At 33.7% G+C, this 26,870-nt stretch overlaps 3 protein-coding genes across 6 annotated transcripts in view; 1 reads left to right on the forward strand and 2 right to left on the reverse strand.

Moving 5' to 3' along the window:
- Positions 1-3,571, reverse strand: part of LOC106059308 (pyruvate dehydrogenase protein X component, mitochondrial-like) — a 19,261-nt gene extending 15,690 nt beyond the window's left edge. Inside the window, exon 1 of the mRNA XM_056043026.1 lies at positions 3,406-3,571. Within this exon, the coding sequence (XP_055899001.1) occupies positions 3,406-3,562 (157 nt within the window). The 5' untranslated portion in view covers positions 3,563-3,571. The remainder of the gene's footprint in view (positions 1-3,405) is intronic.
- A 6,524-nt stretch (positions 3,572-10,095) lies between these two features.
- LOC106080018 (methylthioribulose-1-phosphate dehydratase-like) lies at positions 10,096-18,851 on the forward strand. 3 transcript variants are annotated; one of them, XR_008780044.1, is made up of 9 exons: positions 10,096-10,218; positions 11,665-11,759; positions 13,399-13,447; positions 13,885-14,002; positions 15,578-15,700; positions 15,988-16,061; positions 16,964-17,070; positions 17,450-18,680; positions 18,712-18,851. XR_008780044.1 is itself a non-coding variant. In XM_056043344.1 (8 exons), the coding sequence occupies exons 1-8, from the start codon at positions 10,183-10,185 to the stop codon at positions 17,574-17,576; spliced, it is 729 nt and encodes a 242-aa protein (XP_055899319.1). In that variant the 5' UTR covers positions 10,096-10,182; the 3' UTR covers positions 17,577-18,845. The 3 variants fall into 3 exon arrangements, 2 of the variants coding, with proteins under 2 accessions (XP_055899319.1, XP_055899320.1); XM_056043344.1 differs by having other exon boundaries at positions 17,450-18,845; XM_056043345.1 differs by having other exon boundaries at positions 16,964-17,042; positions 17,450-18,845.
- Positions 18,852-23,326: 4,475 nt separating this feature from the next.
- LOC106080019 (signal peptide, CUB and EGF-like domain-containing protein 1) overlaps positions 23,327-26,870 on the reverse strand; it is a 53,019-nt gene continuing 49,475 nt past the window's right edge. For both annotated transcript variants that reach the window (XM_013241298.2, XM_013241299.2), the window contains one exon: positions 23,327-26,819. In XM_013241298.2, coding sequence (XP_013096752.1) covers positions 26,676-26,819 — 144 coding nt within the window. In that variant the 3' untranslated portion in view covers positions 23,327-26,675. The remainder of the gene's footprint in view (positions 26,820-26,870) is intronic.

A 26,870-nucleotide genomic window follows, 5' to 3' on the forward strand; every position in this document is an offset into this window, starting at 1 on the left:
CTAGACTCCAAATCTAGACAGACAACTAGAGGTCTAATATTAATTGGGGTAACCAAACTTAACTGTAAAGTAATAAAAATTAGCAAATTATACTTTCTAAGTCATCAATTTATATAAATAGCATTTTAGTTTGGTATGTAAACTTGTACTATATTATACAGTATAGATTATAGATGTAGATCTATTATTACTTGTAATTTTTATAAATTGTATTATTACTAGATATATTTATTAGGTCTATGTACTATCATTAATTAGAATTACTATTACATTTATTATCAGCATTTATATTTATATCACAGTTCTTTTTTGATTTATTTGTTATTTTAAAAAATCTTGGTTATAAACTCTAGATATATAGATTATAGATCTATAAATTCTAATTTCTATGTCTATATATAATAATAATATTTATAATACTAATACTATTAATACTTAATAGAAGGGGCTCGCAAAGACCTTCCTTCAGGGAACAGTGCCAGGGAAAAGAAGAAGAGGCAGACAAAAAAAGCGATGGCAGGACAACATTAAAGAATTGATGGGCCTGCCATTGAGAGAGGTTCTAAACAAGGCAAAAAAAAAGGGAGGAATGGAGAAAGACGGTCGACAAATCTTGCCTGGTGCCCCAACAGTCCAACAGACTAAGGGATAGGTAAAGGAGTTATAGTTATAATATATAGTAGGTTCTTATATTTTGAACACTCCGTCGAATTCTCCTTCAATGAACGGGTCGCTTTTTCTGTTTGTAATTCATTTGTTTTTATGTTTGGAGCAAAAATCGACGTTTCGGGACTGCGCATGTCCAATTTTAGATAAGTTCAGGTAATTTTGTTCCGTTTTTCAAAGCAGATGGCAACTTTTTAGATTCTCGGTAACCATGTATGTAAAGCTATTGTTTTAACCTCCACCTGCAATTCATACCCATGCCCATATAAGGGATGAAGGCTATATTATGAGCCTGTTTGATCGTAGGCTGATGGGCATATCAAAATAAGCTTCCGAACATCTTTAGAAAGACATTCCAATCACATTTATACCCTTAGCTTTTAATAATTTAATAAGGGGGTGTACAACGAATAATAATGAATTCAGCTCATTCTTCTTCCTTGGACACAGCTAAATCGTAATAAGAAATATTTTATTGGGATTAATAAATCTATGATTTTTTCAATGAATAAGCATGACCTAGATTGAGATATCTATAATATATAATTTATGAATGAAAGAAAAAGTGCGGGCTGCTAATTTGAAGCCAGAGACCATGCCCACTGCAGGTGATCACTCCAGATGAGCTGGCAGTGAGGAGAGGTATACACTAACCGTGTGGTGTCACAACCTATCAAACAGGCAGGTGAGGAAAGGGGGATAGAGTCATGAAAAGAATTATAAGCATCTATGGGAGGGAGGGGGTGTTAATGTGTCACAAAACGAACATCCAAATTATGAAAACAAGAAGAGGGTCCTTGGATGGGAATTAAAAGAAAGACAGAGTGGTGTACAATGATGGTGCTCACTGTCCAAGTGAGGACAAAGCCCAAAAACTGTGTTCAATATAGGAGCATGAAGTGACCCACTTTATTTTAAAATAAAATCTTGACTACGAGTGGTAATTCAAAGGAATACAGCTATTTTTATAGTCCTTTAGTTGCAGAATAAGAATCTGCTTTCAGTTTTTTTGTAAGTTAAACCTTCACCAAATAAAAAAATAAAATAAAAATTTGACCTAGTTCCCGTAAGTGGGTGTTCAGATATAAGAATCTACCATATAATAATCATATATAGTAGATTCTTATATTAGGCACACCGTATTCGGGAACTAGGTCAAATTTTTATTTTATTTTTTTATTTGGTGACGGTTTAACTTACAAAAAAACTGAAAGCAGATTCTTATTCTGCAACTAAAGGACTATAAAAATAGCTCAGTTTCTTTGAAATACCACTCATAGTCAAGATTTTATTTTAAAATAAATCAGGTCACTTCATGCTCCTATAATAAACGCAGTTTTTGTGCTTTCTCCTTTAGCACACATCGAGCACCGTTAAGAAACACCACTATATTATTGCTAATAAATTATATCTGTGTTAATTAAAAATTATTTAGATTGTATTAAAAGAAGTAGATTCACTTCTGCAATATGTATTTATAGTATATTGTCTCTCTATATATGCCTACCTATATAATCTGTGTAGAAACAGACAGAAATAAATCTCTATAAATCATAGATCTATAAATTAATTATTATAATTTAATAAACATGATATTTTCAACTAGGCTACATGTATTCTCTGTCTCTATTTCTTTTCATTCCCATCTAAGGACCCTCTTCTTTTCATATTTTGGATGTTCGTTTTGTTACACTTTAACATCCCCTCCCTCCCATAGATGCTTATAATTCTTTTCATGACTCTCTCCCCCTTCCCTCCACTGCCTGTATGATAGGTTGTGACACTACACGCTTAGACTGGCTTAGTGTATACCTCTCCTCACCACCAGCGCTCGCCTGGTATGATCACCTGCAGTGGGCATGGTCTCTGGCTTCAAATTAGCAGCCCGCACTTTTTCTTTCATTCATAAATTATATATTCTAGATATCTTGATCTAGGTCACTTTTATTCATTGAAAAAATCATAGATTTATTAATCCCAGTAATATTTCTTATTACGATTTTGCCTTGTGCACTATAGGAGAATGTGTTAAATTCATTATTAATGTTGAATGTCCTTTAATTTTATTTAACAGCTTACGGAATAAATGTGATTGAAATGTCTTTCTAAAGATGTTTGGAAGCTTATTTTGATAGATCCACCAGCCTACGATCAAACAGGCTCATAATATAGCCTTCATCCCTTATATGGGTGAATTGCCGGGGGAGGTTAAAACAATAGCTTTACATACTTGGTTACTGAGAATCTAAAAAACTGCCATCTGCTTTGGAAAAGCGGAACAAAAATACAGGAACTTATCTAAAATTGGACATGCACTATCCTGAAACCTTGTTTTTAGCTCCAAACATAAAAACAAATTAATTATAAACAAAAAAAGCGACGTGTTTCTTAAAGGAGAATTCGATGAGCTGTGCCTAATATAAGAAGCTACTTTACTATAAATAATATATATATTATATTTTATATTTAAATTTAGATTTTAGAAGTTTAGACTAAGACTATTCTAGACCTAGATTAGTAGATAGTAGATATAGTCTAATGTCTAAGATTCATTTATGAAATATATAAATATACTATTAGATCTATATAGAATATTATATAGAGAGGGTCTATGTATGTCTATTTAAAACTATTATGAATGCGAAATGTCAAGGTTCGTGTGTTTGTTGACATTCAGATTCACTGGATTCAGTTTCATTCATTAACATAACGATAAAATCTGAAGTGAAAGCTTCGAACCTAAATATGAAGCACTCGAGTGCATTTGCCTCTCATTCGCAACGTATCGCAGAGCAATCCCATCTTTTCGAAAAATATTTAAATTAGCAAATAATGCTAATTTACTCTTAGGAAGCCGACAATATATTTTGCCAGCTGAAGCCGCCATTTTTAACATTAATGTGCCAGGGCATAGGACAAGGTCAGTTGGCATGCTAAAACGCTAAATCTAAGTTCAAAATCTAAATACACAAACATATTTTTTTTTAATCCACTACACTTCTTCATGATCAATATAATCTAGACCTGGACACTGTCTACAGATATATTTATGACTACAAAACTTTGGATAAAATCGTATTTCAGACCAGTATACTATTTCTTTTCCAAGTAAACAATAATTGGTTAGTTTTTACAGTTCCGTATTACAGCGAACAACTCAGACCAAAGAAGTTTCATGTCTCAGAGTTACAAATGCTCTTTCGAACTAAACATTTTATTCAAAATATTTGGAGTTTTAGCATTTACAAGCAAAAATGTTCCTACGAACTAATGAACTTGCACCATAATTGTCACCATATTGGACTCCAGTTTTAATTAAAGCGGTAGGGATGGGGAACTACTCTTGCATGATGTGCATGTGTTATATACTACCATCATGGGCGTAGCCGAGGGGGGGGGGGTTTTCTTGGGGTTCAACCCCCCCCCCCCCCGAAATGAAATCGGGAGTCGGAATTTAGTGACTGATTTTTTGCTTTGATTTTGTTTATTTTAGGTGAGATTTTAATACTAAACCATCACTTGCCCTAGCACAACCAAAGGGGTTTTGAGTTTAAAACCCCCTACCACGGGAGGTTCGAGTTTAAAACCCCCTACCAGGGGGGTTCGAGTTTTAAAACCCCTACCAGGGGGGTTCGAGTTTAAAAACCCCTACCAGGGGGGTTCGAGTTTAAAACCCCTACCAGAGCGATTCGAGTTTAAAAACCCCTACTATGGGTTTTGAGTTTAAAACCCCCTACCAGGGGTTTTGAGTTTTAAACCCCCTACCTGGGGTTTTTGCAGTTAACTCCCCCTCTTCTATAAAACAAAACAAAAAAAATGCAAACGAAAATCCCCTAATTCCAAGAGCACAGTTAAGGAAGATTTTGATTTTAAAACCCCGTCTAAAATTTACGATAAACCCCCTCTTTAATATAAAAAAAGCTAATTACGCACTCAAAATGTTATTAGCGTAGCTAAATGGGTTTTGACTCAGATTTGAGTTTAAACCCCACTTCAGTGGGGTTTGAAGGTAAAAAATACCTCTTTTTAATAATAAAAAAAAAGCAAATTATACACTAAAAATGTTATGAGTGTAGTCTATGGGGTTTTGAGTTTCAACTCCCCTCCAGTGGAGTTTGAAGCTAAAAAGTACCTCTTCAATATAAATAAAAGAAAATTACTCACTCTAAAATCTATGAGCGTAGTCAAAGGGGTTTTGAGTTTAAACCCCCCTCCATCTTCAGTGTAAGAAAAAAAGCAAATTACGCACTCAAAAAGCTATGAGCGTTGCCGAAAGGGGTTTTGAGTTTAACCCCCTATTCAGAGGGGTTTGGTGCTAAAAATACATCTTCAATATAAAAAAAAGCAAATTACACACTAAAATTATTTGAGCGTAGCCAAGCCGATCGGGGGTTTTGAGTTTCTTCTACAGATGGCTTTTTTTTTAAAGTTTAAAATCCCTCCAGATGGTTTTGAGTCTAAGATCCCCCTACAGAGCATTTTGAGGTGGAAAACCCCCAACAGAAGATTTTGACGATAAAACTTCTCTTTTCGATATAAAATCTAAAGCAAACTACAGTCACTTAATTCCAAGAACGTATTCAAGAGAGGTTACACATTTTTACCAGTGGCAGGGCTCCATTAATAAACTGCAGTGAATAGTCATCTACCGAAATCGAAAAACACTAAATATAGCTCAACAAAGATGGCTAAGACAGATTTCAGGAGTCAGTTATAGAGATCGGATCTAAATCAAGGAAATCCTATGCCGAACTGGGAGTCGACCCCTTAGTAAGATTGTGAGAGAACGACGCATGAGGTTTGCGGGACATGTTCTCTGACAAAATGAATTACGCATAAGAAGAGTTGCAATGATATCCTAGTACAACTTGACGCCACTCATTCATTGAGGTCCTCATGGTAGGTGGGAAGAGGCTTCAGACATTACCAGTGACAGATTTTTATGGAAACTGCTTGACGTCAAATGCTCCGAACGGCGTGGGAGGGTCTAAGTCAGTAAGAATAGCACATTAGGTTTTTTAAATAGAACTTTTTAATAGCAGGAAAATGCACTGTAGATACCTCAGAATATGCATTTTGTTGGTTTTCAATATCAGAAATAGTGCTTGGCGGCGGGGCTTCCTGGCGCTACCCCAGACCCCTTTGCTAGTAATGTCGGGGAATCTACAATTTTTTTCACTAACTCATGGAAGAACCTATTCTAGGGCACAATAAACGTCTTCCGAAAGAATGAAGGGTCAGAATGTAATAAAGATTATGTACACACACACACACATAAATACATATAAATTTTTTGTTTCGCGGGAGGGGGGGGTCGGGGGGGGGGGGTAAAAAAAAATTCACCAACCCCCCCCCCCCCGAAAAAAAATCCTGGCTACGCCCATGACTACCATCATAGCATTGTTGTAAATCTGCCTTGCACCGGCGCTTTTAGCTCGCATCAGCCGAGACCATAGACATAAATAAATGTGAACAGAGAGACAAAGTTTACATTCGTCCATCGTGCTCCTCGAGAACTGGATTATGGACCTGAAGCGACACTGCGAAGGATTTTGTTGGTACTGAAAACAGGACTTCTGTATTGAAGGTTGAAGATTCTGTGTATGTTTGTAATCTATTATAACGCCTCTCATTATCATGCTCTCTACTGCAAACTGCACCACACGACACTACAAACTCAAAGCACTTGACAACATGGAGCTCCAAAATAACGGAACACTTGTCCAATAAATCACAGTCAATACTGAAAATAGGCAACACTTGAAAGTTCTGAATCCGCTATATTAGATGGAGCGTTATAAGATCGAGACCTTAGTTAGTATATCGAAGGTGCCGATAGGATCCGCTAGTTCTATAAAACTTCAATTACTTCTCGATAGGCTTAATGCTGCCATAAGGATATACCAACTCAATAAGGCTCCCGGGCCGGATGGTATCACCCCCGAAATGCTCAAGTATGTAGGGGAAAAAGAAGGGCCGTGCTTTTGGCATTTGTAAATAGAACCTGGGCAGATGGTCATATATTACTGGATTAGAGACGTCCTACAAGAACGTGCAATAAGAACAAGGATGTACGGAGAAGTCTCATTGGAAACGACCCTCGAGCACGGCCTCCCCCAGGGCTCCTTCCTGTCATGCGTCCTTTTCACGGCCTTCATAAATGACCTACCAGTTCAGCTAAAATGCCAAAATCTGCTATATGCTGATGATATTGTCCTTTGGAAATCCGGAAGGAGCGCAACCTCTATACAAAAAGTGTTGCTCTGCTCATGCACACAAAAATGGAGGCTAGAAATAAACACCTCCAAGACGGTCTATTCTCTGTTCACGCTCGGGACTGGCATTCTCGGGGCAACCTTTCCAGCTCTCTCTTAACGGAGTGGCTTTCAGCATGGAAAAGCTACCCAATTACCTTGGTGTAACTTTAGATCGCAAACTAAAAATGTGTGAGCACATCCAGGAAGTTACAAGAAATGCCTCCGGGAAACTTGACATTGTGCGGAAGCTGGCATCCACGAAATGTGGAGCCCGACCAAACATGCTCCCATCACTGTATTTAAGAGCAGTCCGATCCTAGACTACAGCCTACCTGTGCAAATCTATGGCTCTAGGACTCTAGGACCACAGCTCTTGAACAACTTGATAAAATACAGTCCCAAGTACTAAGATTTGTTCTCTGTGGAACCTTTAGGACAAGCCCAGTAAATGCTACTGAAATAATGGCTAATGTAGCCTAGACTAAAAAAAAACAAAGATTTACTGCTGCAGGGGTAGCCTAGGTCCAGGGTTAGGGGTTAGGAGGGAAAGGTCAGTACTGACTTGCTTTGAGCGGTATAAAAGGCTGGATGAATACTTCCCAGCTAGAAAACTAGTGAATGGTTAGAGAAGCAGAAGGCGTATCCAGATGCAGTCTTTTATGCATCATGCCACTAGGCTATCTGATAAAGCTGGCCTCTCCACCAACCGACAAAACATTCAACGTTTTCATCCCTTTTCCCCTTGGTGTCGCCCAACAACCCTAATGCCACTAAACTAAGGCAACACAGATTGTTGTGGTTACTGACTCAAAACCTGTACTACAGGCTTTGCAAAGCCCTGGACCATGGCGCCCCCAATATTGACACTGTCATCATGGCTTCACACAACATAAAGCATTGCTATGGCACCCGTGTAATAATGCAGTGGGTACCGAGTCACATAGGTGTGACTGGCAACACTATGGCACCCGTGTAATAATGCAGTGGGTACCGAGTCACATAGGTGTGACTGGCAACACTATGGCACCCCTGTAATAATGCAGTGGGTACCGAGTCACATAGGTGTGACTGGCAACACTATGGCACCCGTGTAATAATGCAGTGGGTACCGAGTCACATAGGTGTGACTGGCAACACTATGGCACCCCTGTAATAACGCAGTGGGTACCGAGTCACATAGACTGGCAACACTATGGCACCCCTGTAATAATGCAGTGGGTACCGAGTCTCATAGACTGGCAACACTATGGCACCCCTGTAATAACGCAGTGGGTACCGACTACCGAGTCACATAGACTGGCAACACTATGGCATCCCTGTAATAACGCAGTGGGTACCGAGTCACATAGACTGGCAACACTATGGCACCCCTGTAATAATGCAGTGGGTACCGAGTCACATAGGTGTGACTGGCAACACTATGGCATCCCTGTAATAATGCAGTGGGTACCGAGTCACATAGGTGTGACTGGCAACACTATGGCACCCCTGTAATAATGCAGTGGGTACCGAGTCACATAGGTGTGACTGGCAACACTATGGCACCCCTGTAATAATGCAGTGGGTACCGAGTCACATAGGTGTGACTGGCAACACTATGGCACCCCTGTAATAATGCAGTGGGTACCGAGTCACATAGGTGTGACTGGCAACACTATTGACTCCTTGGCCCACCAGGGGGGGGGGGGCGAATTCCTCCCACGGAACAGGCTGTAAGTTTTCATCATGCTCTGGCTATAATTTAAAAAACAGAAATGGAATAGTGGTTTAAGTGTTGGGACAAGTCCCAAAAAGCCTGTGGAGTCTTGGAGCCCATGAGGCGCACTGACCGCACTTTCCCGTGGTGGAAGCTGTCCAGGCCTGAGTAAGCTATTATAGCACAGAGCACTGTCCTTTTGGCCCATTTTTTTACGGCTATGGCCAAATTTCGATTCACGGTGCCCCAGCTGCAGGGAAGAAGAGGAAACCGTGCCTCATATTCTGTTTGACTGCCCCAGACTTGCTGATCTCCGTCTCGACAGGTCTGGGAAACCAAAGATTCTCGCCCTGTATGGTGACATGTATATATATATATATATGCACTACGCAAGACGGCAAGGTTTCTGTCCAGGGCTTTTGCAAGAGAAGATTTGAGCCTCTCAAGCCCTCACTCAAATGGATTTTGATGATGATTACATTGTTTCTGAAACTTTTACTAGTTGTCCCCCCCCCTTTTTTTTTTTCCAGTTCTTATCTTAAATTACAGATTACAAACGTTACTTTGAAAAACAAGATAAATGCGTCCTACGCATTTCGTGTGTCAATCTGTTTGTGCATTTTAATAAATTACTTAAACTTTGCTGATTCAGGCAACCCATTCCATTTTCTAATGGCATTAGGGGCATTAGGGAAGAAGAAGCCCTTATTCGAATTTGTTTTAGCGTAGGCCTATGGAATAAGAAATGTGCCTATATATACTTATGTGTGTCTTTCTGAGTTGTTTTTTTTTAGGTTTTGTTTTTTTTATTTGCAAATATGGTTCAGTGGTTTAGGGCCATTATTGCTACTTTACTTTTATTATTATTTAAAGTGTCTCTAAGTTTAGTGATTTTACTAATGGCCCGATGTTACTCTAATCAAATTTGAATATTCGTTGTTATAAATCTCATACTTAATGTTTTCTTGAGTTGAGGGATCCCAAACAGATGATGCATGATCTAATATTGACCTAACTTAACTTAAATAGCGTTTTAGGTTGTTTTTTTTTATGTTCTTGTTTGATTTGTAAAAATTTCTGCTAAGTAATGTTTTGCTTGATTTTTTTAAATAATTTCATCAATATGGGATTCTATATCCATGATAGCTTTTCTATTATTATTACAGCTAGATATTTTGAGCTTTAAGTCTGTGTAACTGGTTTACCATGAATAAAATAGATAAGTGTTTATATTTAGTTTTTTTTGTTTGTTTGTTTGTTACTGCGTCAAATCCATAGACTAGACCTAAACAGATCTTGATCTCAAATCTACATTTAAAAAAAAAGGCTGGTAACTTACAAAATACATTTTTTAAAATGTTAGAGTTACTCCTCTTGCGTGATTTTTTTTTTTTTTTCAATATTGTGAAATATATCTACTAGATCTAGATCTGTAGGTAGATCTATACTATACGGTATAATTATAAAAACATATCTAGAGAGTAGAGTTCTTGACTAGACTAGATCTAGAATCTAGTTACGTGACTTACATTTTGAAAATACCTCTATAGATTTCCATTAATTATGGATGAGTGCAATCATAATGTGAATGTAGATGAGGTAATAATTGATAAAAATGACTAAATTTCACTAAATTTGTAAATTCACTGAATAAATAAAAAATTGGCCTAAGACTAAATCATGATACTTAGAGTAACTAGTGTCTAGATCTAGATTATTCTAGATCTACTAGTCTAGTATACTTAATATAGAATAGTGTATAAGTATAAATTATAAATACTTAAATATATAGATCTACTGTTTCTAGATAATTCTAGATCTAGTTAATGAATTTCATTGAGTTATTACAGACACAGGCCATGATAACCGAGCTCAAAATAATATTGTAGTTATGATGGAGTGAGAATCGGTTATCATTATAATTATAAATATGATTATGGTCACATTAGTTTTGTTGTCATCCCTGTCCATTGGCGTCTGTGGAACAGCCAACCAACCAACTAGGTCACATCCAAGCATCAAACAAATTAACCAACCAACCAACCATCCATCCAGTCATCCACAATCAACTAACCTACCTACACCATCAAACCAGCTAGTAAGCCATCCATTCAGCCAACCAACCTACCAACACCATCAAACCATCCAACCTACCATCAACAGCAAACCAACAACATCCAATCATCAAACACCCTAATTAGAACACAACCATCCAACCAACCATCCATTCAGCCAACCGAAACCTACCTACCACTGCCAACAAACCACAGCAATCCATCAATCAAATCAACCAACAATACATCCAACCAACCATAATCAACCAACCAACTTTAGATCAAACATGTTGCTCCATGCATATCATTTTACCAAACATGGTGAAGCCCTGGTGATGCGGCATATTCTAACTTTCTTTAAAACTGTTGACTATTTAACCTTTTGTGTTCTGAATATTTTTTTTTTTCTAAATATCATAATATGCTCTTTCAAATGTTTTTAAAGTTATAGTTAGTATTCTCTCTTAAAAATACTAAGAAATAAGTGTCCGACAAGCATTCAATGTTTAATCTATCTTCATTTATTTTGCACCAACATTATTTAGGCTGGTACTGAGAAGTATTTTTTAAAATACAAGTCGTTGCAGAAACTCTTTTAATAACAACATAAAGTGATTGTCATAACAAAAATTATCTTCTGACTTCATATTCTTTAGCCTTTATTACAAAGAATAATGCAGTTCAATTTTTTCCATTGGTATATATGTAAAAGTAAATTTTTTTTTAGTATTAATATATTTGCCATGAGTAACTATATATGCATTTTTTTTTCAAAGACGTTTTGTTTTAAATAATCTGAAATTGTATAAAGATAGTATATTAGTCCTCAATAGTATTGTTTTTAAATGTGTAATATTATTAGATTCTACTCTGTTTCTCAACAAAAAAAATAAACATTGAGGGCTAGAGATTTTTTATTTATATATACTTTTATCTATTTGTGAAATTAACAATCTTTACTTATATTTATATCATAATCTTGGTTTAAAAGGAACATCCAAGAACTCTGATCCCATCCTTGTGTCGACAGTTCTATGACCTCGGCTGGGTGACTGGAACTGGTGGTGGAATAAGTATCAAATCAAAGTAATTTTTTTTTATTAAATAAATTATTAAGTTGTATTAATTTATGTCTATTTTCAACTTTTCATTAAACAATTAGCAATCATTACACCTAAATTCATAATGTTCATTAATGTTAGGGATAGGATTACAGATCTCCATTTACATAACTATTGTTAAAAAATGATGTCTGCACATATTTTTCTTTGGCATCACTCTAGCTTGTGCAAAGATTATTTTTATTTTGTAAAATTTTAAAGGTTCAAAGCTAAAATATTATTTATTTCTGTGGTGATAATCAACATAAAATCTAGACTAACAGTACTAATGCAGAATTGCTATTGAGAGAAAAGAATTAGACAAACATAAACCATGAACTTTCTTCTTGGCAACTTTTAATACTAGCGACACCATGCACTAGTTTGCCACTTCTTTTTTTTTATAATGAATCTATATGGTTATGTCAGATCTGTGTTTCTGCTATGTAATATTGTCAGGTCTATGGTTCATATCTTGGTCAGGGGTGGCCTAATTTTGAGCATTAGAATTATTTTTAAAATTTTTTCTTAGTTTCTATACCTCCACTCAGGTAGCCTCAGATAAAGGCTAGCATGTTTTGAATTTAAACCAGCGGTTCTCAACCATTTAGGCTCGGCGACCCCTTTTTACAATACCCCACTCTGCCGCGCCCCCCCCTCCCCCGCAAACAGACACAGCAATAGAAGAATAGACAAAAACAATCCATTTTTTATGGTCTTATGCGACCCCTGGCAAATCGTCAATCGACCCCCAAAGGGGTCGCGACCCACAAGCTGAGAACCCCTGATTTAAACCTAAGCTTGAAAAAAGTTATTTTTATAGTCTTCATTTTGTTCTCAGCCAGCAGTTCTCAACTTTTATAGTTCTGCGACCCTTTTACTATTATGAACTTTAAGGAAATCCCAACTATGAAATAATTATTTTTTAAGACTTAGTAACTGTGCTTTTGCTAATGTTATAAAATTAAAATCACAGTGTATATTTTGATTGTTAAAAACGGGACACTTTAAATAAAAGAGTTATTTATGTAAAAAAATAATTCAATTCAATGACAAATAAATTAAATTTATCATTTATTTGCTTTTCTATTGTGTATTCACCATATTCATGTTGCATATTTAAAAAAAAAAAGCCAAAGGCTAAACTGTTTCTGTTTCACAAAATCAGAATTTTTTGGGGCATTTTTTTTGTTACTAAAGCACAACAAGTGTTGTGTTGCATCAAGTCTTCTGTATTTAGATTTGAAATGATGTAGTTGTTCCAAGAGGTTATCAAAAGAGAAATGGGTGTTTAAAATCCACATCATTATCTAGCTCATGTGAACTGTTAATAATATTTTATACGACTACAAATAAAATGTTTGTAATCATCCAGATTTAATTGTTTGCAACATCTATCCTCAAATAACAATTATATTTTATAAATATCAATGTATAATGTCAAGATCAACACATCAGAAGAATGAAAACCCTTATTTCTGATTGTCCTAGGTGACCCCTGACAAATTGTCATACAAACCCCCAAGGAGGTTGTAACCACAGGTTGAGAGCCACTAATTTTAGCTTATAATATCTCAATTTTTTATATTTCAATTTGCATTATTTTTATTTGTTGTAAATTACAGTGATGAAATTTATATAGCACCTTCTGGTGTACAGAAAGAAAGAATAAAGGTAAATATTTATAAACATTCTAAGCATTTCATTTCTAAACATTATGTTAGATTTGAAAAAGAAGTTTCAACTTTAAATATTATATCTCTGTTGTCATATGGCTAATGTCAGTATTGATAAATATATTCCACTGTAGTATAATGATAATGTACTTGGTCATTCCCTCCCTTTTTCTTTGTATTCAACATTTGTTGACACCACCAACTCTTGTAAATATGTCACCATGTCATTGTTCAAATGAGGCTGTTGTCTGACCCCTATGTGATCAACCATTCTTTGTTGTAGGTAGCCAACTGGTCTTTATATTCTTTATATATAGGGGCTTGCATCTATACACATCTATGTATTGATATCTTTTTTATATAATGTATTGGTGATAAATTGTATTCTTACTTCAGAGTTAACCAATAATTTCTAATCTATCATTTTTGTTTTAGCCAGAAGATATATTTGTTCAAACTATAGATGAAAAAGATATTTACTTACCTCCTCCATCCAAGAAGCTCAAGAAGAGCCAGTGCACTCCCTTGTTTATGAATGCTTATACCATGAGGAGTAAGTAGGAGAATATCAGGACTACCAATTTTATTTTTACCAACAATCTATAATATACAATATCACACAAAATACAAACTTTAACCACAAACTAACTTGCACATCTATACTATATTGTTATAAATACCCTATGCTACATGGAACCTAGAAATCGATTTGACTTAATCCTTTTGACTCCCAGGGGAGCATAGGGCAGCAACATTGTTTTCTATCAGACTCTGTTCTGGGCTTGGTTGAGTCCATGTCTATTCTGCTGTCTTCTTGTTCTACTGAACTCCTCCATGTTTGTTTCTCAATTTCTCCTGAGGTTTTCAGTCTAGGTGTCTGCTATGCTCTATCATCTCCATTTGTGCCTTTTGATTTCTTGCTCTACTGTTGTTAGCTGGGTTGTTTCTCACAAACTTTAGAGATTTTGTTCTATCATGTAACACCCATTCTATGTTACAAACATTTGTTGGTGAATGCTTGGAGCTTGTCTTTAATACTACTTGTTACTGTCCAAGTCTCTGCACCACATAAAGAACTGATTTTATATTTATATGGGAGACATGGTTTATTGTGTAGGGACAGTGCTTTTGACTGCCAGTTTGGCTGTACAGTATTAAAATGATGTCTAGCCTTATTGATTCAATTTTTAACATATGATTTACTTTTTCCTCTCTTTGTTTATGCTGCTTCCAGTTATACAAAGTTATCAGTTTCTACCAGGTTTTCTCTTCAGAGCTGAAGTGGAGTTTCTTGGGTGTCATTTATTCTCATCACCTCAGTTTTCTTTTTGTTCATTTTTAAACCAGTCTTCTCTGCTTCTACTGCGAGTTTGTCTGAGTGTGTTGTAGTTATTGTGAAAGAGGCAGATATCAACTGCAGAATTCATATCAAAAAGCTGTTTTGTCAGACTCCATTGTATGCCTGTGTTGCCAGCTGTTGACCCTTCTCATTATCCAGTCTATTACCAATAGGAAGATTGTTTGGGTAAGCAAGCAGCCTTGTCTATCTTCATTTCAAAAGAGTTTGTCAGCTTTCCTTTGTTGATTATTAGGCAATTTGAGTCTTCATAAAGATGTTGAATAATAGTGATGAATTTATATGCTATACCATAATGACTATGTGGTCTGTGCATGAAAAAGTAAGAATTGAATGTATCCTCAATTTTATTTAAGTTTAGATACAATGATTGAAAGGAATGTGGTGGTGTAAAGGGGTGGTTTGCTCTGTCACAATGATTTTTTTATCAGATTTAAAAGAAGTTACAATGTGCAGAGGCTGTCATAGCCCTTGCCTGCTACATTGCAGCTCTGTCATTGTAGAAAGAAGAACTAGTGCTAAAAAAAAAAAGAAACTAGTCAGCATAGGTGAAGAAATGGAGTGAATTTAATTTCTTATTTTTTAGGATTTAATTAGATATCTGAGTTTCATTGAATATCTAAGATAAAGTTTTGTAATTATCCTTTTTACATAAAAAAGCCCTTTGGTCCTGTTTGTAAAACATTCTAAAATAAAAGGTCATTATACATCAATGAAAAAAAATGTAGAAGTATTGGAAGTTTTCATTAGTAGAACACACTCCAACTACAGATGCTGGCAGTGTCATCCACACTCATTCCAAATCAGCAGTACTGGCAACACTCATCTATCCAGGCAAAGAGTTTCGCATCACTCATCAAGAAATGATTAAAGGCATCAAAAAGTGCTCATCAGGTAGCGTAGTTTCTGTCTGTCTATAGAATAGAACATTTTTATCATATAAATCTATCATATCTGTTTTGTAAATAATCTATTTAATGATATGCATCATATTTATCTTCAATTTAATCATATATCAATCATCATCAATTGAAGCATATACAAAAATCATGTTATCAATTTAATAATATAGATGAATCATTTTATGAATCCATATAATGATATACACCATTCTTATCATCATAATTTTTTATTGCTCACATCATCACTTTAGAGAAATAAACAATATTATGATTTTCCAGGAGAGTATTACAGATATGATGAAGAGCTGGTGGTTCCAATTGTAGAAAATACACCTTTTGAAAGAGACTTAAAGGTGCGTCACGTAAACAACAAATTCATGTTAAACATATTTTAATTGCATAACATTTATTCAATGAACCATTAAGTAAGTTAAAAAGTCTAAATAAGACCTGTAATTAAACAAAATCCAATCTCATTTTGTTCCTCACTTCTATTTGTCACTGCTATCAAATGATTACAAAATGTCTCAGTTTATTTGTTAGTTCTATTTAGTTTTGTGCTATATATTTAACCCATTAGTAAGCTAAAACTTGTTCTGAGGCATTTTACGTCTCAAGAGACACTTTTTTCCCTTTGCAACTTCTTGTGTGGCTAAAGAGGCCAATCTTTGATACACAGCTGCAGTCAAAGGTTGGGCATCTGTAATCACCAGGTGCTGTTGCATTTTCACCCTACTTTCTATTACTATTATGTATGTATGGTATCTGCAAACCAGGACCCTTCATGCTCGCTCTCCATGTAACTCTATCCGATAACTCTTTTTCCCAACTGTTTGTGTCGATTTCAAAGAGCTTTATGTTGCGTTTGTATACACCAGTTTACCTTTAAAGTGGACGAGCAGCAGCTCACCTGCTTTCTGTTAAAACTTGTATTAATAAATAAATCCATTCATTTATTTACCAAACAGATTTTCTTTTCTTCAAAGGGTTGCAGTTATTATCTTTGGATCCAGTTTATTTTGTTGATAATTGCAATGCTTAGAACTTGTCCACTACTTGCTCTCAAAGGCTGGCTAGCACAGATGACTCCATCTATTAATCTTAGAAATGTTTGGTAGCAAGTGGACCTACCAAAAGCAGATTAAGAAAAGTTTCAGTTTTACAACTTTGTATATTTGTAGGTGTTGTTAATTGTTAAAATTATATATATATATATATATTTAAATAATTGTTTTGTTTATATTTTTCTTGTCAGGCTGCAATGGCTGAAGCAATGGAGGATTATCCAGAGACCTGTGCAGTGCTGGTTAGAAGACATGGAGTTTACGTTTGGGGTGAGACTTGGGAAAAGGCAAAGACAATGTAAGTGTTTTATCTTGACAAGAAGGGATGAGTTCACATAAGCGGCTGAGTTTATGAATATTGAAAGTTTGTCAATATCTAGCTTCTGTTATTCACACCTATGACTTTTCATTAACCCAATTGTGTACTTCATTCTTTTTATTGATATATTACTACTACAAGTCCCAAGTGATGTAATCAAGTCAAAAAGGAAAAGCTCTATTCGAATGTAATTACACCCTCATGATCATCTTGCTAAAAAAAATATCAAATCTGTCCTTTGACTTTCATAGGTTTCCAAACAATGGCAGGCAGCCGCAATCTAGGTCATTGCATGAAACACACAAACTCTCTTAGTTATCATGTTTAATGTTATGTTGTTTTTTTTTTACTTTCTCAGGTGTGAATGCTATGATTATCTTTTTGACATGGCTGTTCAGATGAAGTCACTAGGCCTTAATGCTACTGATATACCAACGCTGCCCATATGTGCATATGTTAGTAAATCATCAGGAGATGTGAAATAGTAGAGAATTGTCAATACAATACAGATTTCCAATTGAGGAGATCCTCCTCATCAGTTTGAGCTCTCTGTGACCAGCAACTTTGTGCCTTTTTTAAACAAATTTCCCTATGACAACCAGTGGAGAAGGGTTGACATGATTTATTTTGCACAATAATCAGAATACATATCTGTCTGTTTGTTTAAATTTATTGTATTTCTGGTGGTAGTTGAGCTCATTCAGAGCTAATTCTTTTTTTTTATTTTCTTCTTTTTATATAGAGCCTTACAAAGATAGGGAAGTTAATTGTGGCAACACCAATCATTGACATTTGATTAAATTTAAAGCTCTGGAACATTTCTGGCAATACACCTCTAAGTTGTATAGGAGTTTATTTTAGTGTTAATTATTTTGTGTGTGCATTTAATGGGACCAAAAAGATGAAGTGCTTGGCTACTGAGCCTTATAATGGCCTACTGATTTGAATCCTACTGAAGGATAGACTATTTACTTGGAACATATCAGGTTGAGTCCACCAGCTGTTATATCTATATGTTCAGATAAAAAATGTGTTCTACTGGCCACAAAACAAACACCCTGAAATACTGTGAGCCGCAAAACACCCTGAAATACTGTGAGCCGCAAAACACCCTGAAATACTGTGAGCCACAGAAATGTATTTTTTTCCCATTACTGGCAGATAATTTTAGCAATATTTCTTGAAGGAAAACCTTTTATAAAAATAAAGACACATCGCACCCCAACAGCAGTTATTGTACTAGGCATCAGATACATTCCACCCTTAGCAGATATTGTTATAAGATACCTTCATTTCTTAACAGTGGCTATTGTACTAGGCATGGATACATTCAACTCTAGATATTGTTTTATAATAATAATAGGCATCAGCATATTGATTCTCTCTAGCATGTGTATACTTCAGGGTAAAATGATTTATTCTAGTAGAACATAAAGGTTTTGATAATAGATATCTAAAATAAATGTCATTTTGTGGAAAAAGAAATTCCTCCTTTGATAGTGTCTGAACAGTAACATTTTTCTAGCATGAATATATTACATCCATTATTTTAAAAAAAAAGCCATTAGTGAGGATGACAGAAGACACGGGTTACTTCTTTAATGTATGTGTGTGACACAGGTTACTTCTTTAATGTATGTGTGTGACACAGGTTACTTCTTTAATGTATGTGTGTGACTTGTTATCCAAGAAAAAGATGTTACCTATAGCATTTATTTGTTTAACATATCTTCCAGGTTGTTTTTTTTGAGCTCATTTTTAGCGGCCCCCGTAAGGGGAAAAAGCCGCTATTAGGTTTGTGCAAAATGTCCGTCTGTCCGTCTGTCCGTCTGTCCGTCTGTCACACTCAGATCTCGAAAACTAGAAGAGATATGAAAAATATTATTTCATCATTAAATCCGGCTTGAAAAGTTTAGGTGCAACGGCTACTTTTGGTTTTCTAAAAGCAAACCGTTTAATTTATAAAATTAATTATGCAAGCGATTTTTTCATAAAAATACACCTATTCTAAAACAATTACGTAAATGTAAGGGAGGCAATGTTACAATATGCTAACAAAGATGGACAATTTTTGTGTATTTTCAGTATCACTAAGTCAAATATATTTTTAAAATGTACAGGAAATGTTTACAACAAATACAAATAATAGTTAAAGACGTTTTTTCTGGTCAACTAGCTGCTAAAATTAAAAGAAAACATTTCTGTTTGTTTATAAAGGCTAATAATGCACTTTGTATGTAAATATCACGCACATTTTTTTAAATGGACTTTTTATGCAGCGATTTTCGTGCAGTAGCGTAACGTCGCAACATGATCAGGTGCTAAACCAATTCCTTAAACTTTTTTTAAAAATCAGATTTTATTTATTTTTTGTTTAGTGCCCCCATCCAAATAAAAGAAGCTTATTTTTGTGCGTTTTGTCTGTTGGTCGGTCTGTCCGTCACGATTAGATAAAAAAAACTAAAACTCTAAAAGCTATTGAAAATCTGATTTACCCTTTAATGTTCCTCCCATAACATATCAATAGTTTTAAGTATCTAAAATTGATTGTTCCGGATTTTTTTGTGCAAAACTAATCAACGCCAACAAATGTTTGTTTGCTCTTCTAACTTATATTACATTCAATTTCCATGCTTAAACGTTGCAAAAACACATTATCAATAATATGTTGTTCCGTTTTTTATGTAAATAGCATATTAATGCTAAATCATAATCTCTATACTGACTTATATTTCATTAAGTGTAAAAATGTTCCGGATATTGTTTTATAAAACATGAATTATGCCTAATGATTGTTTGAAATCGCATAAGGCTTTTAAAAAAAGTAATTTACTAGAATTGATTACTGAAAATTACTTTTTAGACATTTAATTTTCTTGTAAAACATAACATAGAAGTTTTGTAATCGATAAAGAAAGTTCCGGATTTTGTTTCTTACAAATCGTCGCCAGAAATTTCCGAATTTATTTAAAAATCTACTAACGCCAAATAATTGTTTGAACTCCCTCTTCTAATTAATAAACAAATAATCTTCTCATTTACGAAATAATGTTTTTACGGATTTTTATGAAAAATATTTTAACTCACTACTCTCTTACAGTACATTTAACTTTCTACCTAAAACATTAAAAAATCTAATTATCGTTAATATTATGTTCCGATTTTTAAGGAAAACAGAATCCAAACATCAAAGTAAGGTATGAAAATCTCTCCACGTGGCTGTAGTACATCTAATTTTTATACGAGACCATCCAAAAAATTTAATTAACGGTATTACATTTATCTGAAATTCTCTTTTTCTTTTACTATTTATACAAACATCCGGAACAATCTATTATATAAACTTTTCAATTGTGTTCATACCTAAAAATTATTGCGATGTTTTGAAACGTAAAATAAAGGTTAATCAATTTTTAATAACTTTTAGTTGTTTTTTTTATATCAAGATAACGGACAGACCGACTGACAGACAAAACGCAAAAACAATGTGGCTTTGATCCTTTTTAAATAATATCTATTAGAACTCAGTGCACCAATGTCTATGAACCCTCGTTAAATATCTCGTGTAAATAAAGACATTTTTTTTTATGGTACCGGTACTAGCCTATTGTGAGGTAAAGGAATTTTTTTTCTTTGACGTCATATGAATGGACTCTTTAAATGTAATGTTAAAAGAACGCACTCGGTGCACCAATGTCTATTAACCCTAGAAAAAATTGCTTGTATTAATGAAAACATATTTTAGTCTAACTAAGCCGTGTGACGTAGTGTTTTTTTTCCTTTGACGTCACATGGAATGAATTCTTTAAATGAAATGCTAAAAGAACGCACTCGGTGCACCAATGTCTATGAACACTCGAGAAATGGCTCGTGTTGATAAAGGTGATTTTTAGTCTAGCTAGGCCTTGTGACGTAGTGTTTTTTTTTCCTTTGACGTCATATGGAATGAATTCTTTAAATGAAATGCTAAAAGAACGCACTCGGTGCACCAATGTCTATGAACACTCGATAAAAGGCTCTTATAGATGAAGGCGATTTTTAGTCTAGCTAGGCCGTGTGACGTAGTGTTTTTTTTTTCCCTCTGACGTTATATGGAATTAATTCTTCAAATGAAATGAAAAAAGAACTCGGTATAGTAATGTTTATTAAGCCTCGTTATGTGACTCGCGTTTAAAAAAGGAATGATATCTTGATTTAGATCTAATCTAGATTTTTTAAACTAGATCTAGATTTTTATTACAGTATATCTACGATCTGGATTTATATTCTAATTAAAATTATTTTAGAGTCTAGATCTAGAATTTCTAGATCTAGTTTAGACTAAAATAGACTAGATTAAGATGTAGAATTTCAATTTCTAAACTTAAAGTGTAAAAAAAAAGTGTAGATTTTCATTTCCAAACGTTTTGATCAATATTGTAATGTTTTAATATACTAAAACTAATCTACTATTTTTTTTTATTAAATTTAAATTTACGGCAAATGAATCTTTGAAACATTATTACTTTTGACCATCGGATGGCTGCCTGGTCGTGCGGTTTGCGCGCTGGACTGTCGTTCAGATTTATGGATGGCCCAGGGTTCAAACCCTGCCCGCTCCCATCCCCCGTCATCCTGCGGGAGATTTGGACTAGGAAGTAATTATCTTCAACTCTGAAGGAACATCCAAAACGTGTAAAACATTTTACATCAAAATTAAATCACCTCTTGAATATTATTTGCGAATATGCGACAGGGATCCGACTTCGACGGGGGCCGCCTCTGAGTTTGTGTAACACAAACTCTCTTTGTAATCTTGTTCTTTGTGGTTTAAATTGTGTACTTTTTTTTATACTGTCATTTCTTTTTTAATTATATATTTTAATTATTTTTTTTTCTAGTCAATTACGAAGAGCTACATAATATATTTAAAAAAAAGACACCTCTCCCCCTCCCTAATTACAAATATTGGTGACTTCCCTCTTTCTTTATATCCTTAAATTCAGACTTAGATATATCTTCTTCTAACCTTGTAGGGAAGGAATGTTGACCCTGTAATTTTACCCTAAGTTTCAATTTTCTGAATGTCTTGACAATTGTTTGGCTTAGATAACTTCTAACTCATGAATTTTGTTTTTCACATGGTATTTGGAAGGTACAGTCTAGACGTGAGGATACATAATTATTTTTTAAGGAAATCACTCAAATAATTTTTTTTATTTAGGCGTATGGTGTGATTTTATGCTGTGTTTTTTTTTGTCTTGCATAATGTTGTATTTATATATTTATGATGCTGGCTAAAAAATTAACAACCGCTTCTTTTGCTAAAAGGGAATATATTTTAATAGACAATATTTATGTAAATCTTGCAATGGTGTGTCTTTTTGAATGGCATTAATATCAGGTCTACAAATTGTTCTGCAGATTCTCCCTAGTCTTGTCTGTAAAAAAAAAAAATAATGTGTTAAGCTAATAGATCTGCTTTCCTTAGCTGAAGTTCTAGAGCTTCCTCAATGTTGTTAATACTTGTGAATAAAATGTCCATTAGGAGCATAGTAGCAAATACAAATGACATTGTAAAATACTTGTCAGCAAATCCATTATGCCAACTACAAAAAAAAACAAAAAAACTGATTGTTTATAATTATTTTTTAAAGATGTCTTCTATGAAATTATTAAAGTCCTGTGAGCGAACAATGAAACATTTGAAATTGATGCACTTACAAATATTTTAGTTGTGATGTTGGTAAATGAAGAAAATGTTCATGTACAAAAGGGCCAGTTATATTTGTTTTTTGAGTTAATATCTATTAGTTTGATGTTTGAGCTTTATTTTGATGAATAAAAAAATATGATTTTCATGAGTAAAACTGAATGATTAGTATTAAAAGTAGGAAATGAGCTTTTAAATTCTCAAAGATACTGTGCTAAAACTAATTTAAATTTAGACTTAAAATACATCATTAACCTTCTTAGATCCATCTCTAATTTTTAATTATTTTTAGCTGTTTCATATATTAGACCTTATTTAAGTGTACAACTTAAAAATAGTATTCCAAAAATACTTTGAAAAGTGTTAAGAGTTAATATTGTCTTGAAGTCTTGGTGGCTGAGTGGTAAAGTGTGGCTTCTGAACAGAGGGGTCCTGGGTTTGAATCCCGGTAAAGACTGACATTTTTTTTATTTTGGGATCTTTAGGTTGCCAACTCTAATGGGTTCCTGACATTAGTTAGGGGAAAAGTATATGAATTTGCTATGAAAAAAGAAAGTGGGCAGGCTCAAGCAAACCTGGAAGAGGTCAGTTATCAGTGAAGTTGAACATACTGGAATGACATGGGGGCAGATGAAGAAAGATTCTTAGAACTGGGTTCAAAAGAGAGGTGTGGTTACAGACTTATGCTCTCCTAAGGAGCTCACCATATTAACATATTGCTCCTGGAAAAAAAAAAATTCAGTTCACTGTATACATATTTGTATTGGAAGCATTAACACTGTTGTAAAGTAATCCGATATAAGGATGAATGGGAAGTTATACATGTCATGCACTAAAATATATTAAAATAAATCAAACAAGAAAGCTTTAAAGTTAAGTTTGTAGTTCCATCAAAGTTTATTTTTCATTAATACATCTTTTAAAAAAAAATGGCTTTGATCTATATAGGAAATCTCTTTAAATATTAACTAACAAACATAATTTTAGATTCTGAAATTTCTATCAATAGTGAATACAACTTTTTGTTTTCATCTTGAAAAGAGTGAAGAGATCTTTTTGAAATTAAACTCATTAATTCCTGCCACATTTTTTTAAAAACTTACTTGATAAAATATATTTGTTTATTATTTCATGATTTTCATATTTTGCTACATGATTAATACTATAGACTGACAAATACAGTATGGTCACATCTTGTCTGAGAGAATGAAATGTACTTTTTACAAATCAAATATAAAGCAAAATTTTCACCAAACTATCTCTTTGTTCAACAGTTGTCTATATATGGTAATTAGTACAACATAATTTGACAAGCTAAAAACTCTAGATAAAAATGTTTTTTTGTCATAGACATAGATTAGGGGATGAAGAACTTAGTTGAGAATAGAAGATTGTGATGGCTTAGTGACCTTATTGTTCTGATTCATGGGTAAAACAAAACATTTCTTTACCTGTTATATTGAATATTGTTTACACTATACACTTTATGAAAAGATGAACTTATTTCCCACCAAGACTTTTAGAGTACAATTAGGATGAAGGACACATACAAACAAGGTTAAACAAAATGAAATAAACAAAACAAATATATTACATCAGAGGGCATTGAGTGCTTTTTATGCATTTCTACTTGAAATCAAAACATCAGTATGAGTTTAAAAAAATCAACTTTTATGGGAAAGGAAATTGTTTTAAAACTAATGATTAAAAATATAAAAGAAATATTTGGAAGCCCACTATTGCAACTGTAGTTATTTTCAGCAATGATCCTTGTGAATGTATCAAAGTTTACTAATATCTTCTGAAAGCTTTTAAACTAGATATGTTGCATTCTATCTTTTGGTCTGCATTTGAATATGTATATCCGACCTTTACTAATGGAAGACAGGAACATCCAGTAAGCTCTTCTAATGTTCATGTCATTAGAAGCTATATACTGGTTCAGAATACAGTACTTACTACAAATTTCAATTTAAAATAAGGGTTTAACATCATATAATTTTCCCTAAGGAATAGAAATGAAAGCTAAACTGATATTTTTTAATGGGGAAAATATTGACAGGGGTAAGCAATAAATAAATAACAGATCAGAGGGAATAGTAATTTATCCACTATGTAGTTAACATATAATATAGTTCACTTTTAAAAATTTTGAGTCATTATATCATTTCACCCACTTGTTTCATACATATTTAGATGTACTATGTTCGGGCCCAAATTTCCTGCTGGAAATGAAACAGACAGGGTTTGAACATGGGACAATCATAACAAAAGTTAGAATCGTATACCACATGACTAGGCAGTCTGTCATTTTTCATTTACTCAATCTTCCAGTTTGTGCTAGTTGTTCCAATCACTGATTTGTTTTAATAGTAGAAAATCATTAATTGAAAATAAAATGTATAGGAACAAATTGCATATAAAAAAAATGGAACAAAAATATTCGAGAACAAATTTCAGACATGTTTAAAAAAAAAAAGATAAACATTAACATAACTAAACATGAATATCAAATTAGCTAAAATATCATTAGCTTGTGTAATTATGTACTCTACCAAGTAATTCTCAAAAACAAAAACTTTGATAATTGTCTGTTATGTTTGTTCATTATAGCCTACTTAAAAATAACCCTGTGCAAATGTTTGAAAAATCAATTGCTAATTGAATAGTGACTGGTGATTGAATGCAATTTGAATCAAATTTATTATAAAAAAAAACTACCTCAAATAATATAAAGTAATTGTTCTGGCCATTATTCATAGTTGCAAAAAATCAACCTTGGTATTTGAATTTGAAGCGGAAAAAAAACAAAAAAAAAACAGCATTCGCACAGGGCTATTTAAAAACAGAAAAGAAATCAACAATATGACAAGTTAAGAACATGGCCATGAAAACACCGAATATTTTAAAGTAAACTGTACAGTCTACTCAACATAGCTTCACTGTACACTATACAATACAAAATATGACATTAAACAAATTATTGTTTTAAAAACTCCATAAACTCAACATTTTTTAATCATAAAAAGATTGCAGCTTTTAATTAAAGCGTTCACATGTTAAGGTTTACTATGCTGTTCACTTTTTTCTATAATATTAGTGTTGCAGTCAATTGCAAATGTTTCTTTTTTGTTCAGGTTACATGTACAAAGTGTCAAATGTTTTAAAAAGAAAACTATTTCATGGCACCATTGTGAGACGACAATGTCTATTGTAAACAATTCAAAAAATTATATCAACTAATTACTAGCTTTTAACTGTTCATGAAAAATTACTCTTAATTAGTTATTATTTAATAGTTTTGAAAAGAAAAAAGAACTATGTTAAGATTTATAGACAACTTGTAAGTTGAAGGCTTACTGCAAATATTTTAGTCTTGAAATGTCTATCACATATCACATATTAAGTTATCACAAAAAAAAATAAAAAAATTGTACCCTTAGAGTTGGTGAGTGCAAATAATTTTTATCCTTGGGACACTATTATTTTCAGTAATTATTGAAAGAATTGAAAGATCTGTTAACCTTAATTAAACCGAACCATGATCTTTCTTAGGTAGATGTAAATCTTTTTAAAATCAAATATATATCACAATTTTCCATTTTGCAAATGAGTGTATTAAATATTGTTACCAGATTATGTGGACAAACTTCTTATTTAAAATACCACATAGTTAATTACTAATTGTTAAAGACTTTTTTATTGCTTATAAAAATCAGACTTTGAAAAATCTGAAGCTCTCGTATGCCCCATTGCTATAAATGCATAAAATATATTTATGCCTAAATAAATAAAGTTCTCACAAATCTGTGAAGATGGTTTCTTGCATTGAAAATATAAAACCTTAAAAAAATGTTTCTGGTATTATTTGCTTTTTGTTGTATTCCCATGTTCAGCTTTGAAAAAATCTTCTTACTTTAGGCTTCAGTAGATTGATGAATGATGGAGGAAACATTGATTGGGAGACATTAAAATACTTCAGATAGGAATATGGAGTAGCAATAACTTCAAGTAACACTGTCAGCAACTGGCGATCCTGAAAAAGTAAAAGTTAAGATGAGATGATTTTATTGGTCCAAACGAATGG

This window comes from Biomphalaria glabrata, chromosome 10 (genome assembly GCF_947242115.1).
Source record: "Biomphalaria glabrata chromosome 10, xgBioGlab47.1, whole genome shotgun sequence".
NCBI classification, from domain to species: Eukaryota; Metazoa; Mollusca; class Gastropoda; family Planorbidae; genus Biomphalaria; species Biomphalaria glabrata.